Source organism: Sipha flava, unplaced genomic scaffold, assembly GCF_003268045.1.
Source record: "Sipha flava isolate LNK unplaced genomic scaffold, YSA_version1 114_pilon_pilon, whole genome shotgun sequence".
Taxonomy (NCBI): Eukaryota; Metazoa; Arthropoda; class Insecta; order Hemiptera; family Aphididae; genus Sipha; species Sipha flava.
The window spans coordinates 224,680-241,927 of NW_020271737.1; the positions used below are offsets into that span (position 1 = coordinate 224,680).

The 17,248-nt window shown below is 29.7% G+C and overlaps 1 protein-coding gene across 1 annotated transcript; it reads right to left on the reverse strand.

The window, feature by feature from the left end:
- Window positions 1-13,673: 13,673 nt before the first annotated feature.
- On the reverse strand, window positions 13,674-14,855 carry LOC112690837. The gene is made up of 2 exons (XM_025564932.1): window positions 14,703-14,855; window positions 13,674-14,576 (listed from the first exon to the last, which is right to left on the reverse strand). The coding sequence occupies exons 1-2, from the start codon at window positions 14,839-14,841 to the stop codon at window positions 14,146-14,148; spliced, it is 570 nt and encodes a 189-aa protein (XP_025420717.1). The 5' UTR covers window positions 14,842-14,855; the 3' UTR covers window positions 13,674-14,145.
- Window positions 14,856-17,248: the final 2,393 nt, after the last annotated feature.

Consider the following 17,248-nt stretch of genomic DNA (forward strand, 5'->3'; position numbering starts at 1 on the left):
TGGACATCTTGAAATTTAAATTTTTTTTTTTAGTCAGTGAAATATGGGTCATTACTCAAATACTACATAAAAAATTTCCGCTTAAATATTCGTACTACATCATGAGTTCTAGTGACTGGCTTTTTTTGGAAAGGTATTGTTGTGTAGATTCGCAGAAAAAAATGCTTACACATTATTTTCAGTTAAGTACTTTGAAGTTTACTTGTTTTTGAATGTATCTATAAACTGGTTTGGGTGAAAGAGTATTTTTTTTATAACCCGGCAGGCAAATATACCCGCTACTTAAAAACGCCGTTAAGTAATACCTCAGGTGGACAAAAAGTCTAAAAATTAAAGAAATGATTATCGTACAATATTTACAAATGAAAATAATCAAGTTTTGAGTGATACATTTACATATGCATGAAATGAAATTCTAAAATATTTTAGTAGTTATTGATTGAATAAATTACTGGGAATATAAATTTTACAGTTTTTGCACATTTTCTAAGTTTTATGATCATAAGTTGAATTGCACCTGATTTAGAATTTTTTATGATGAATCATTTTTGACAACTGCCATCATCATTTTTATTATTATTTATTATATTCAATTTATAAATGTACTTAAATAAATTGCAAAATAAAATGATGTTTTGAAAATTTCAATATCAAAACAGTCGTATCAATATTCAGTGAAAATGTCAAGTCTTTTCAATTGTTATGTTTAGAGTAAGGATACGAAAAAAATATTTGATTTTGACGAAAACCCATATTCCGTACATTTTACTGGTATTTTTTTATTCTTTTGTTACTTCTCGTCTGTCTTTATCGATCACTTGAAAAACTGTTACATCAACCAAATAAAATTATTAACCTTCATGTTAAATATGAGTAGACATCTAAAAAATTAATTTAAAAAAAATACACATCATAGGAAAAATAATATATCCTTTTCTTCTCACATAATTTAAAAGCTACGATCCAGGATTTGGTTAAAAACCTTGGATAGTAACTTTCTACTACAAAATATTGAGTTTTTTTCGAATCAAATGTTACTGGAATCGAAAATTATACATTTGGAAACAACTTTCTACAGCAGTGAAGGTACGATAATTTTCAAATATTTATTTAAAGTGCAACTTCTAACAATGTATTCACATACACCTATTTAAACAAAACGGAATCTCAACCCATAACCATTCCATATCAACGTTTACGATTATCACGGTCGCCTTTCGTGGTGGAAGTTGAACGGAAAATCTACCACCCTTGTAACACGAGGCAAACAGATTGTTGAAGTGATTATCGCTGAAATTTTCCACGATTGGGTTGGATCGAGAAAACGCGAGAAACACTTTACTGTCATATTTTCGGTCAGCAAGCCTAATATTGATTTCCTCGACTACCGTCCGATCGGGTGGACTGACCGACTGAAGACATCCCCGAAACTTTGCGGGTCAATCACACTCCAAACTTGTAACCCAAGCGATACGTATATGCATGTATATCCAACGCGTTCCCACGACCCTGGTTCGGTATACAATATTAATTTGCATAAACTCTACAATGCCATACTTACTACCCTTAAAAATGCTACTTGCCAAAGTATTTTCAGAGTCGCAAAATTAATAAATCAATTTTTTAATTTCAAACGCTTATTGAGCGCAGGCAAAGAATATTAAAAACATTTTAATTAATATTTATAGCATTCTTAATAAATAAACCAATCTTTCTATCATTAACCCAAGTAATAAGTATTGTACGGTTAAATTTTTCATATTTATTAATTTTTTTTTTTACGGAATAATCAAACAAGTATTTTTGTAAACTCGATCATTTATTAATCTATTTTTTTTTAGATCTTTAAATTCATTACAAGTGTACATATATTTGTATTGAATCAATATAGTATAGTATTTTTTTCGATACGTAGTTTAAGGTAACCAATGAAAACCGAAACAGTCGACGGACTTAAAATGTACAGGATTTGTGCTTGTATTTCAATGCTAAAGAATTTAATGCTAAAAGATACTTTTCTTCAACACAGTGAAAACTATCTTCGAGCTAATAGGCAGTTGTTTACCATAATGAAAGAAATATAAGCTGTTAAGCTTTTCAGATTTCACATTATTACCAAGTTTTGTGCAACTTTATCTTATGGTCATTAAAACTAAATAAAAAAAAAAATTAATAATCATTCATACAAAATTTAGAATACCGATTTCGTTTAGTTGTTTTTTCCGTTGATGCTGAAACGTTTAACTTAAATTTTTCTTAATCCCATCCACATAACAAAACAAGTCTTAATTTCTACACCAATGCACTATACGATTATGGGTAAAAAATTATTTTTTTTTCTCTTTTGGTTCATTTGATATGCTTGTAAACTATAGTTAAGTATATTTATATACTAATGCGCGGAAAATGATAAAGACAACTGTGCTACCACGAATTTAATTTGATTAAGAAAAATAAAAATTATGATGGTTGTCGAGATAAAATGAAGGAAATACTTTGACTTTTTTCGCAAAAACACTGAAAATGGATAGGATACAACTTGAAATATGACTGTACATTTCTCTTATTTTGAATATAAGTGTATGTGTAATGGATCCCAACATAGACGTAGCCGGACTTCATGTATGTAAGAAAATATATGTATAAAAGTGAATTTTAAAGAAAAATAGTAGCCTTCAAAAAATTAGAATATAAATAGTAATTTCCAGTAGTATGCAGTTGCTACGCCTATGCTAAGTTATCTAAATAAGATAAAAGAAAACATTTAAATTTATAAAAGGTAATCACATTCAACCAAATAAGAAACAGATAATGTTATAAAGGTTACCTAAAACCTAAACCTTTGCTTTTGTAAAATTATAATTTTGCTTTAAATAAAACATTAAAACGTATTAGATTATGATTTATATTTGCTTTAAAATAATCTTTACTTAGTATGCTAATTTTAAAACACAAAATTAATTTTATAACCTAAACATAATGTAATTACATTATATTTTTTTTATGATTTATGAATTTTTAATCAATTTACTTGATCTTACATTAAAATTTTAACTAAATAATAACTAAATTAACAATATAATTAATATCTAAAATACAACAGTAATGTTATGTAATATGTGTACGATACTCTACAGTCCTTGGTCATTTTGTTTGACTTATATTTTAATTTTTTTTCGTATTATGTTAATGAATCATTTAATGGTTTTCACTATGTTATACGAGTGGTACGCTTTAGCTAATTTGTTTTGTCGTCGTTTTATCTTTTCCCAATAAAACTGATCGACTGAATATTTGACAAAGACCATCTTTTATTTGTAAAACCCAAAGCATAAAAACAATACGCTCGAGCACAAGCCATGGGTTCACAAGAATTACGTCCGTTTAATATGGGTCTGCTTAAAAAAATATGTTAACATTTTGTGAATGTTTGTTTGGATTTGGCAATGCTCATAAGAAACTAGGGTAGCTACACCAGTGAATGAACATTCCTAGTAATTTGTTAAAATTGTAAGTAAACCAGCAAAGATATTTTGAATGTTGAATGTAGTGCTCTGCATGGTCCGGTCTTAATCAGTCCAGTCCGGTCTAGTACGGTCCTAACATACAAAAACTATTGAATTGTCGGGTTGGTCCGGTTTAATAATTTTTAGGAGTAGTTCGGTCCAGTCCTCAGATAAAATGTGTTATTTTCAGTCCAGTCCAGTTTCAAAAAAAAAAAAATGAAAAAATGAAAATCAGTTCGGTCCGGTCTCAGTCTGATCCCAATCATGGTACTTAAAATCTAAATACAGATATTGTTATGTAAACAAATAAAACCTACAACTCTAGGTATGTATTTATTTATAAAATAGGCTATTTCAGTCCAATATAATACTAAACGCATCATATAGTACGGTCTGGGGCCCAGACTCTGGGCTAATACAGACTGAACCTTAAAGACCGGTCTATAAACGGTCTAAATTATTTTAAGATCGGACCAACAGTCCGGTCCACAGTCTACTTTATTTAATATTATTTAATTACTGGTCCGGTCGGTTGTAAGACACTTTGTACAGTCACCCAGAAAAAATAAAAACCACGGACAGTTTGTACTATTTCAGAAAATAATTAAATGTATATGGTGGACAGTTTGTACTATTTCAGAAAGTAATAAAATTTACATGGCGGACAGTTTGTACTATTGTCTATATCAGGTAAAAAAAATGTTGAGACATGAACTGTTATACATAATATGTAATAAATTCGGGTTATGTACAGGCTTCGTGAATTTTTAAAACATTCACTGTTAATTATAAGTCATAAATTACGAGGCATATTCGAAAAATAAGGGCCGTTTTATCATAAAAAAAATTATAACCATATGAAATAGGTTTTATTAACACATTTAGTTTCCTACTAATCATTTTCACTTTTCCACATAATCGTCGTTTACTTTTAAGCATTTTTCGTACCGTTTCACCGGCGTTCTGAAGTTCCTTGTCATTTTCAAAGCGATGTCCACCGAGCCATTTTTTGAGATTTAAGAAAAGAAAGTAGTCATTAGGTACAAAGTCTGTACGATAGGTGGTTAAAAAGTTCTCAACGAAAATCTTGAATTTTTTCTTGGGTCTTGGTTGCAGAGTGAGGACGTGCATTGTCCTGAAGGAGAATTATACCGGATGACAATCTGTGGTATCCAAGTTTTTTTGTGACAATTGTGTAGACAGTAGTGCGTCCAAGGTTAGGAAATTCATCAGCCAGAGCACTAATCGTCAACCGACGATCAGATCGCAGTTTTTGTTCCACCAAAAAAACAATTTCATCAGTTTGCCTACTGGACCTACCATTCCGCTCTTCGTTATGAACATTTGTTTGTCCATTTTTAAAATCACGACACCATTGTGTAACCTTTCCTTCACTCATTACAATAGGTCCATAAACTAGTCATAACTTTCGATGAATTTCAACAGCTGAAGATCCTTTTGTACACAAAAATCTTATTACAGCGAAAACTTCACAGCTGGCGGGAGCAACGATTATCGCGAACGTTGTCTACTGCAGTGTTTCACAACTTCTTTTACCCGCGGAACCTTAGCAGGAGATTGAACGTTTTGTGGAACCCCAATATTTTTTCAATATTAATACAGACATATGTTTTGTATACTTAAATGAGTGGGTTACCGGACACTTCCGGCACAAGAGTGTCATTAATATAAAAAAAACAAGACGGCTTTAACATTTTATTTTGTTTATTACTATTACAATATTATAAATGTACTCGTATATATCAAAGCTTAAAATTTAATATTTATCTCTCATTATCTCTAAGATAGATTCAATGAGAAGATTGGAATCTTTTCATAACTGTTTTTAAATTTGGAGTTATTCCTGAAAGTTGGATTCGTAAGTCCGGATCCGCGTTCAGTTGATTTTGAAACTTATCCTTAGTCTTTGTATACGCCGAAAAGCTACAAACTACGCACCACACATCGGGAAATGTGTCAATTCCAGTTCTTTATTGAGTTCTATGTTCAAATCAAAATATTGCTAATTAATTTATATTTTCCCAAATTTCTCACGGAACCCTTCGCTCAAGCTCACGGAACCCTTAGGTTCCGCGGAACACCAGTTGGGAAACACTGGTCTACTGAACGCACAACTAGGAAAATTACTACTGAATCAAAACATCGCCTGAAATAACTGCACGAGTAGTGCACGTACAGATATGCACAAGTTTAAATGTATTATAACTTGTCAATTTTGAAATATAAGAGAACGGCCCTTACTTTTCGAATATGCCTCGTATAATAATATATAAATTTAAAAATTAAAATTATGGCAAATTATTTCAAGTAATTGCGTATTTATTATTATTTTATTTTCGTGCTGTACATAAGATTCATAAATTGTGTTTTATGTATTTCGGTTTTTTTTCTTACGTTTTTGTTTAAATGACTAGCACATTCATCCAGTTTTAAAGATTTTGGATAGTCTTAAAGTTTGTATTTATCTCCATACGATTTATAACTTATAACTCACCGGTTCATAGAGGTTTGTAGTAACTTTCTCCGTACAAGTGACTTTTGAACATTTCCAACGTATATTAGATTTTTTTTTTCTTAAAATTGTATATTCATACCTATTTTTAAAAATTTTTGGGTTTAGTTTAGTTGTTTGGTTTTTGTTCATTTTATATTATCTTAGAGTGAATAGGTTATGTAATACTTCTAATACTGTGACACCAAACACATGTCTCATACTGATCTCGATCGCAATCTAAAGTTTTGAGCAATTTAATTTTATCTTATCTTTTAAAATATATTTGCCGGTTTATTAATACCGTACAAAACGTCCGCAATCGAATTTTACCAATTTATTATAACCGTACAAAGTGTCCGCGATATGCAACTCAAACAATAAATAGTACAAACTGTTCGTTTACCGGTCCGGTCCGGTCTAAAAATTATATGAAGCCGTCGGTTCAGTCCAATTTTGGTCTTTGATTAACATTTAAGTGTCCGACTTCGGTCCGGTCCGACTTCGGACCCCTGGTAAAATTTGAAGTCCATACTGGTACTTAAAATAACGGACCGTGCAGAGCACTAGGTGGATGAAACAATATCAAAGAACAATAACATTTCCATCCATTTATCATCATTGTAATATTACTACTGTTGTGATCATAATGTTTAATTTGCTTTAAAATTTTTGTTTTTTAAATAGCAATTAATAATTTATCTATCCAAGTAAGCCACTCGAAGTTGATAATTCTTTGCGACAAGTGTTCCAAAGTAGTCGATAGCTATTCTTATTTTGTTATTTAAATAGTCATTTAATAGTTATAACAGTTTTCAGGGACTGGTCTTTCAGTTCATATATAAACCAATGAATGAACAGCTGTTCATTCATTGGGTTTTAGAATTTTTCTTTCTACCTAGTGAATGTGCATATTACCTATTTCAATCCATTTATATATTTAAGAAAGTAATGTAAACTATTTCAAAAATTTAAAACTCAACTTTTATCAAAATACATTTCAAATATTACAAAAATATTTGAAAAAATGTCTAACATTTATAGAAATTAAGAATATTATGCAACAACTGCAATATGTTTTCAGGTAAATACATAGATCAAGCCATTGCTAAATTATAAATTATTGGATGATGATACAAAATGTGCTACAGTTTATTTAGACCTTGCAAAACCATTTGACATAATTGATTATAGCATACTTCTACACAAGTTAAACAAGATAGGACTACGTGATAAAACCTTCCAGTTTTTTTCTTCATTCTTTAGTAACAGAAAACAATGCGTTAAAATAAGTGAATATATTAGTAATCTGGATTTTGTAAAATGTAGGGTACCTAAGAACAGTTATCTCTCTCATACTTTTTTTCATACAACTAAATGATATTTAAAAAGTCAATTTGTTACATAGATGATACTACTATACTTTGTTCAGGTAAATCATGGGAGAAGGTATTTACGATACAAATACAGTTCAACTGGATTTAAAATTCATACAAAAATGGTTAACTAAAAATAATTTATATCTAAATTTAGATAAAACATATGTTATCCTTAATGTCCTTATGCCTTAATTGGAAATATATTTCCTACCGAAATAAAAATAAAAAATGATAATGAACACTGTACACAATTTAACAACTGCTATTGAGAATCAATAAACATTAACTATAATTTCAAATTAAGTTATCGAAATCAGTAATAATATGAGACGAAAGAACTAAATAAATATACTAAAAAAAAAACTTTGAAATTTATGTATATACTAAGAAATCTAAATGAAGTTCTATAAGTACCAAAACTATGTTAGGTTCATTTAGCATTGATGAAATCAATAATCTCATAAAATAATAGGCTGGAACGACGCTTTCAATAATGCAATATCGCAGCTACAAATTTGTCAAAATCAAATTATTAAAATATTACTCAATAAAGAGCATATGTATCTAATTAAAAATGTATATATAGAACTAAATATACTGTCTGTTAAGAAAATATATAAATAATATATAAATAATAATAATATTTAATTAATTAATAATTAATTAAAAAATTAATTAATTAATTAATAATATTTAATATTATAATTAATATAATAATATATAAATAACTGCTATATTTTTAAAAACCCATAAACCCCTATTATAACTAGGGTTTTAAAATTTCATGAAATTTATTTTCTTGAACTATTTCATTTCCATGAAAAATAAAAATAAAATATTTATTATATCTAAAAGTTAATAGTCATCAACTTCCATATGAACATTTTTAAAATTTTTTTTTAACAAATCTATGATGTAACAATTTTAAACTGTACATTTTATAATTAGTAATCACTGAAAAATGAAAATACACTATTATTTTATATTTGTAATTTATTATATATTTTCATTCTCTAATGAAATTTACTTCAACTTCATTTCAAACCATCATCTTTTGGATCGCTGACGGTTTGCATAAAACAGTCAACAATATTTTACAACTCATTTAAAAAATGTTTTTTTCTCAAAATAATTCCAGGAATATATTTCAGCACTACATATAGAATATAAATAAACAAAACAAGATAAAAAAAAATATAATTAATGCCTACAATACAACCAAAATGTATCAACTGACTGATAGGTATTATATAGATTGAATATCTGAATTATATATCATAGATTATTGAATTTATAAATTTACAATAAATTCACTTACTTATAGAAGACTTTTCAATATATTTTTTATGATATCTAAAATTCTTTTTCACTTCACAGGGGCAGCTACTGCAACTAAAAATATGCTTAAGTTGTCTAGTGGCATTTGGGAATGTCGACTAAGAACATATTTTGTTATTTTGTTAACATATTATTGCATATTTTTTTTTTTAATGATTTATTTCCTTCTTTTAATTGCTCATCACGGAAACATTTTTGAATATCATGCTTTTTTTTCCCAATATTATCTATCTATTAAGTTATAAATTATAATTAATAATAAATAAATTGTACAGAAATATTAGTAGGTTTTTATTTAAATTGTATGGCCATATACCAAGTTAAAAGTTAATATCCTAATAACTAATAAGTAGGGCTAGGGACTTTATGCCCTTAAAAACCTTAAAATATGTATTTAAAAAAACTATATTTGTAATAATTAATTAAATAAAAAAATTTAACTAGTAATAAATTATAATAATATTTTTATATATGATAGATATGATGATCTGAGATAATTTTTTCTTTTTTTCAAATTTTTTTTCATCTTATATTGAATTTTTATCTAAAACAAAATATTTAAAATGGTTTTAAAAATAAATTAAATTGAAAACATTTTTTTTATTTTTAATATAGTTATAATTCTTCTAACCTTGAGCATTACATTGGACTATAAGATATTTTCTTAAGTTGGAAAATTTAAATGACTGTCTGTTATCAGCCAAAATAATTTTATATTTAGAAAAGGAACGTTACACGCCTACGGAACTTATTAGTGCAAACTTAAAAAATCGTAGGTCACTACTACTAATATCTGCAGGCAATCTATCCATAGATTCATTTTTCCATTTAAAATGTTCGAAATTTTTTATAGTTAGCCTTAGCTTGTGCAAATTCTTTAATTTTTGCAGAATGTATACGTTTTTTATAGTTTTAATTATTTTAATGCATTCAATTAGTGTACCAATAAGACACCTTGAGTTCCAAGTCACGTGATATATAAAGAAATAAATCATAATTTTTTTTTATAAAATTTAAAAACTTACTCCTTCATATGAATAATTGTCAAATATGCATTTATAAAATGAAAAATGGTCAAATATGCACTTATAAACGAAAAATGGTCAAATATGCAAAATATGCAACTATAAATTTTAAATATAAACTTGTATTGCTTTGAAACAAATTTAAATATTACTTAGCTATATTTTTGATAATTATTTAAAAACATGCAAGTTCCTAGAAGTCCCGAGCCCTAGTAATTATAAATACATTTCTTCGTACCTACAATTAAAGTTTAGCGGACTGATAAAATTGCATCATGAGATTTTGACACCGATTGTTTACAGAATTATTGAGGTAAACGTTCAAATTTAATTACGAAAATAAATCAAGTATTGTATGGAGTAAATAATTATATTTATAGGATTCAAACGATTATATTCTTATTGAATACATCCATGTAGTGAAGTATGTTCTTCGCTTGGAATAAATATAGACTTAATATAAATAAATATTGACTTATATTGTTCTGCTTTGGGTTTACTTGATCTTAATTTAATTATTTAAAAATTAGTGTTGGCGAAATTAAAGTAGTATTTCACCGTTATTATAATATTATTAGCGTCTCCCCTAGCAGTGATATTAAAGTACTAATAAGTTCTGAGTGCAATAGTTTGTTATCTAACATTTGATCGAATTCAATGCGATGAACCGGATATTGATTTTACGCATTCTAAAACCGTAGAAAGAACGAATTTCAGTTTATGACTCTGTTGAGATTAAACGCGTATAGTGTAGTACACTGTTTCCTTTTTGGCCACTTGGAAATATCGAAGAAGTTTTTAAGAAACGTTAAAATGGAGATTTAGTGTGATCGAAAACTAATAATTTAAAAAGCTTTTGAAAAAAAACACAAGAGATACGAGCTGATTTCACACGAAGAAATTAAAAATAATCTGTAAGGTATTCGGGGTAGGTATTGGTGGTGTTGCCATAAAATTACGTAATATTATGAAAATCAAACCTAGAATCGCCTGAGATCGGATTTATTGCAAACCGGTAAAATAAATTGTTAAGATGAAAATGTACCGATCGATGTGTCAGTTTGGCAAATCAAATTCCAAACAGTTGGCCGTTGGAATGTTGGATAAGTTGACGTATCGGGTAGACGTGTTGAACAATTATTTACAAACCATCGAAGTAGGTAATGGCGAATACGTATAAATATTCAATCGGAGTTATTTCAACTTAAAAGTATACAACCATACAAGCTGAATTTTTATTACGCTAAGTTTCAGCGACACAGATTGACTTAATATAATTTCATGTGTTCATGCATTAGATTTTTTTTTGTAAATACTCATTGAACGAAAAAAAAAGAGTAATCATTTTATTATGTATTGAATTTACAAACTGGCACATTTCCCAATACAAATGTTCAATGCAAACATTTTCATATTCTGGGCGAAGCCTTGGATGTGTATTAGTTTTACTAAAATTTAGGTTAACTTCACTGGTATGCGTACACAAATGACGTAGTATCCACAAACGTTGTCAATAACGCGCCGCAAACAATTCATAGCCAACGATTTATTTAGTCAATGTCTGAGTGAATTCATTGTGAGATGAGAAAATGAAACACGTCGGTTTCGATTCGAATGATTGAGTTTAAATTTAATAATATATGTCAAACAAAATAATGTGATTGGGTATGAACGTTTATAAGATTTACAGATAAAAATGTATTTTCTTTTCATTTATTTGTCTATAAAAATGCATTTGTTTGCATTTGCATATTTGTATTACTATAATGTTAAGTTTTAAATTACAACTTCGAAATTTTTTTTAGAATTAAATTTTTTTGCACAAGGACATGGGGAATTCGTTGGAAAATTCCTTGTACATAAATTACCTCACATTTATTTTTCCTAAAAATACTGGTCGTATTTCCATATTACCTTATAACCTTTTCGGGTCTTTTGCATGTATTCAAAATACCTCTAATAGCATATTGATTTCATTTAGCCCATGTCAGTAAGACTAAAGAATTCAAAACTTTTTATCTAAATATATACGAGAACAAATTTATTTTTTTTCTTATTTTGTAAAGTTTGGAATGTTCATACAATGTTCAGTCTAATAGTTATCTTTTAAATAAAATTTTAATTTTAATTAGAAATGTATACAAACATGATATTTATATAACGATGATTTAAAAATCTAAAATATAATTTTTAGTAATTAATTTGACCTCTGGCACTTAAATAACAGTGAATGGTATTTTAGTAGAATATTTTCATTTTTTTTTAATTGTATGTAGAGTGAAGTGAGGTATTTTTGTGGCATAGACAATGTTGTAAAATTATTTGTTGAACGTATAATGGAATTTTTAAGTCAATCGCGTTGTAGGAAATGACATTATACATTCAACAAATAATATCATAAAACAACCTATGCCACGAAAATACCTATATTATTTCGATGTACTTCTATGTTCGATTTAATTTTTAATCGATTGACTTTTTAATAACTGTAAAATAACTATTATAACCTTTATTTCATAAACCTCTTCCCTTTTGCCCGTAACATAATCACCACTACCACGCCTTAGTCCATATGTCTCTTCTATAGGTATCAAATCCATCAACACGTATTTCAAGAGTTCCTTTCTGATATCTAGTTTGTAATACTCCATGTAATAATTTTCCGGGAGCTTTAATTCTACTTTCATCCTGAACACCACCGAATTTTTCGTGTTCCACAGCCATGGCAGTTTAGTCTTCAACACTGAATCTTGTCCGCGGTTGTATACTTTAAGCGTTTTAGTGTCTGCTGCGACAACGACTGTTTGGCAGCTCTGGTCTAAAGTGGCCGAGTTAGTGATGTTTTCACTAAATGGTTGATCGACCACTATACCATTGAACGGTGCGCGTATTAACCGATTATTAGCCTTCGTAAAACACTTTTTGTGCATCACACGATTCCACGCTGTCAAACGTCGACATTTAAAGTTTTGGTTAGAATACAGTATTTTGCTTAACCCCGCGAGTATTTTTTAGAAACTCGATTTTTATAACAAAATCATAACTCTAGCCATAAATGTTTGCCTTAGCGATACATTTAACCATTCTCAGGGTATTAAAAAAAACTTCCTTTTCACACAGCGAATATTGTTGCTTTATATGTCAGCTTTTTTACTTTCAGGTGGCCGAACACAGTGTATATACAACTAGCCTCCATGTTGTTCATAGTTTTTTAATATATCTTTTACAACATATCAAATATATAATCAATAAGATATACTCTAGGTATATTTGAAATGAATAACTTGCAAAATTAATAAATTAATTCGTAATGCGGAAGACAAAATTAACGAAATCGACGACAAATGTAGGAATAATTTTATTATTGATGTATAAACAACTGTTTCTAATTGTAACTAAGATAAACGTTGGTTGATTTTTTGAGATTGCCTATGATTGACTTCTTCATCTTCGTAGTTGACGACCTTTAAGACTAAACTGACAAACATATGTCATGTCATCTCTCTCTATCCTCCGCTAGGACTCTCCAATCACCATTCGGTTCAACCCGCTCCACATCTTTTGACACCTGGTCTTCCCACCTCAAATTTGGTCTACCAAGTGGTCTTACCCCTTCTGGAGAGCCACATAGTACCTTGTGTATAAGGGCTCTTTCTTTTCACCATATGTGACCAGCCAAAAGGAGTCACCTCTTTCTTATATCGTTGACTATAATTGGTTTCTGATATAGCTCCTTGATTTCCATATTATGTCTGTTTTCGATCGGGTAGAACACTTGACTGGTCACCTCATACTTAAAATCCAACAAATGATCATAACAAGGTTTGTTATTAATCCAAAGTAATTGTATAATAATTCATCATAATTCAACACATTGGACATAAGATCGGGCACCCGGAATAATAATAGTAATTATAATAATAATAATACAGAAAATATGATAATAATATAAACATAAATACAAGATATAAAATGTAATACAGCCAATCACGGTAGTGTACTCAATCCCATCGAAGACAGTGCAGCCAGCTTCCTGCTGCCGAGAGCGGGCAGGCACTCCACGAACAACGATATATCGTACGAACAGCGACGCCGTGACGATGGTGCAAAACACGCCCGGCGGTACAACACACGATGGTGATATTAAAACTTCGCAAAAATGTATGGCGGCCAGAGTACGACACGCACGAGATAAAGCGCACAACGACATCGCAAAATCACGCGGAAGGTAGAAAAACGGCGTGAATCAACAAAGGCGCACCAGCGTGAACGAAACAAAGTAAAACAGCACACACGTCACGATAGATCGACGATATGCCGGCGTCGGAGGCGAACATATGTAATACGAACATAAGTAATATTAATAAAATTAGGTAAAGTAACTATTATAAGCTTTGTTTCATAAACCTCTTCCCTTTTCCGATCCGATCACCGTTGCCACGCCTTAGTCCATATGTTTCTTCTATTGGCATCATATCCATCAACATATCGTTCCACAGTTCTTTTCTGATGTCTAGTTTGTAATACTCCACGTAATACTTTCCCGGGAGTTTTAATTCAACTTTCATCCTGAACACCGCCGAATTGTTCGTATTCCACAGCCACGACAGTTTAGTTATCAACACTGGATCTTGTCCGCGGTTGCCTACCTTATGAGTTGGAGCGACAACGATTGTTTGGCCACTTTGGTCCAGAGTGGCCAAGGTAGTGGTGTTTTTATTGAGTGGTTGATTGACCACTATACCACCGGACGGTGCGCGTACTAACCGATTTTTAGCCTTCGTAAAACACTTTTTGTGCATCACACGATTGCACGCTGTCAAACGTAGAAATTTCAAGTTATGGTTAGAATAGTGTATTTTGCTTAACTCCGCGAATAATTTTTAGAAAATTTTGATATTTATAACAAAATCTTAAGTCTAGTCATACGTTTCTATCTTACCGATGCACTTAACCATTCTCAGGGCATTAAAAAAAACTTTCTTTTCACACAGTGAACATTTCTTCGTCGTATACATCAGCTTCTTTACTTTCAGGTGACCAACTACAGTGCATATACAACTTGCCTCCATGTTGTTCATCGTTTTTTTTGATCTATCTTCTACAAAAAATTTAATATATAAACAATAAGATATACTCACAAAATTAGTTCGTAATAAGGAAGACAAAATGAACGAAATCCACGTCAAATGAAAGAATAATTTTGATATCAAAATATCAACAACTGTCTCCAGTGGTAACCACGAAAAACGTTAGTTGACTTTTTGAGATTGCCTATGACAACTATTGTGTACTGAATATCCATATTCCATATTATATTTAATAACATCTGTTTTTTAAAATGTTATTTACTAAGTTGAACCTAAAATACATTTCAAACACAGCGTACTCTTCTTATCTTTTACATTTTATTCAGTGATGATCGGAACAATTATTCTGGTTGAAATCGTGTACACGATTTAAAAAGAAGACTCATGACACTAGCAATATCTACATTCCTCGTTTTACTCAGAATCTAAAAATAATGATATAATACTAGAGATAGAAATTCCATTTACAATTCCATTCTGTCATTTAGACAGTAGTAATATGAAAATGTAATACAATTATTTCTCGATTAAAAAAATTTCTAAACGGTCTTAATTTTATATACAACACATTTATAAGCAATTTAAATTTTTAAATTCAGCCAAGTATGCTGTCCGACGAAGCTAAGAATAATCAATTAACACTATTACTGATTAATGAAAAAAAATCTTGATAACAATGTGTAAACGTGTACCATAACCAAAACAATTTCAAATAAGCTAGAATTATTTGAACTATGGTTGTACAGAAGAATTCTTAGTATAGCGTGGACTGAAAAAATCACCAATATTTAGATATTGCGTAGAAAGACAAAAGAAAAGAACTAATTATAAAAGTTAAATGTAAGATACTCCAGAACTAAGAACATATTAAAAAGAACAAGTACAGATTTAATCTTCTCCAACGTATACTACATTGAAAAACATATGGTGAAAGTTCACCTAGTAGAAAAACATTGCGGCTTGCCGATATCAGAAAGTGGTTTGATAAAAATTTGGTGGAATTATTCCGAAGTAATGTTAACAAAACTTGTGTATCACTGGTGATCGCCAACATTCGAAACGAATCAATATATTAAGTATAATAATAATAATAAGAAGAAGGTTATAAGATTTTTTTAATATTTTATTTTAAGATAAAATAAAAAATATTATTATTAATTATTGTTGGGAACCCGTTCAAAATCTTTCGCGCATCAGCGCAAATGAGACGTATCAGCGAGTACCCGCCATCGCGATGATGAGCTCGAACTAGCAGTGTTACGCCCCATCGACAATGTCAGATTTAGTGAGGGCGCAGGAGGTGCAATGCACCGGGGCCTCAAAATCAAGATTGTTTTTAGGGGCTTCAGATTGAAATCCTTAAAATTCTAACTTTGAAAACTACAAATTTATATAGAAAAATATATTAATAATAGTCAAGAAAAAAAGTAATTTAAAAAATTACCCATAGGCTGTAACCGTCTATTTTCGAGTTTTAGACGGTTGCAATTCAAATAATATGATTACACACATATATATATATATATACATATATTATCATTGTTATTGTTTGTTACTCGTAATATTATTATTATGTATTCTGTTTTCGTACTATAATACTCTATGCACATTTTCGTCAAAAAACATTGCGGTCTCTCACATGTTATACCAGTGCTTCTCAATGGAGGCGATATCGCCCGCGGTTGATGGTGAAGGATTACCGAGGGGCAGTGAGCTCGTTTTGGGCAATAAGGGGGAGGTAAACTTATTTTCTGTTCAAAGCAACGCACCAAGATTTATCTGTAATTCTTTCCCGTTTATAGATTTCTAAAATAAATTCGTGATTATAAAATATAAGCTACATACTCGTATACCAGAGGCAGTGTATTATTATCTAATAATGAAAAAAAGAAATCGACTCGACATCGTCAAAAGAGGAGACTTACACCTTCATCCCACAAACTTTAAACCAAACGTAAAAAAATTGGTTTTGAATAACCAAGCACAACCATCTCACTGATCAATACATTTCGAAACATTTAAATTATGCTTTTAAATTATATATAAATATAAATTTTACATTTTATTTTTGTTATATTTACATTTATTTATTTATATATATATAATTTATTATTCAATTATAAACATTTCATATATATTATTTTAATTTTAATTTTAATGAAGTGAAGGAGGGCGTTGAAAAACATTTTGCTTCTTAGGAGGAGCGGCGATTTAAAAAAGGTTGGGAAGCACAGTGCTAGATGAACTGATAATCATAACGAATCTTGATTTTTAACGAAATTAATTTGTTACATTGTTTTATTTTATAAAGTTAGTATTGTTTTTAGCTAGTGTCTTACACAGTAGTTTATAGTTTTTGTTTTATGCTTAAGCTTTACTATTATTTTTTAAAAACATT

Coding starts and splice junctions, on each gene's coding strand:
- LOC112690837 (XM_025564932.1), bottom strand. CDS start 14,841: ATGAACAACATGGAGGCAAGTTGTATATGCACTGTAGTTGGTCACCTG. Junction 14,577..14,702: donor GAGAATGGTTAAGTGCATCG/GTAAGATAGAAA, acceptor TACGTTTGACAG/CGTGCAATCGTGTGATGCAC.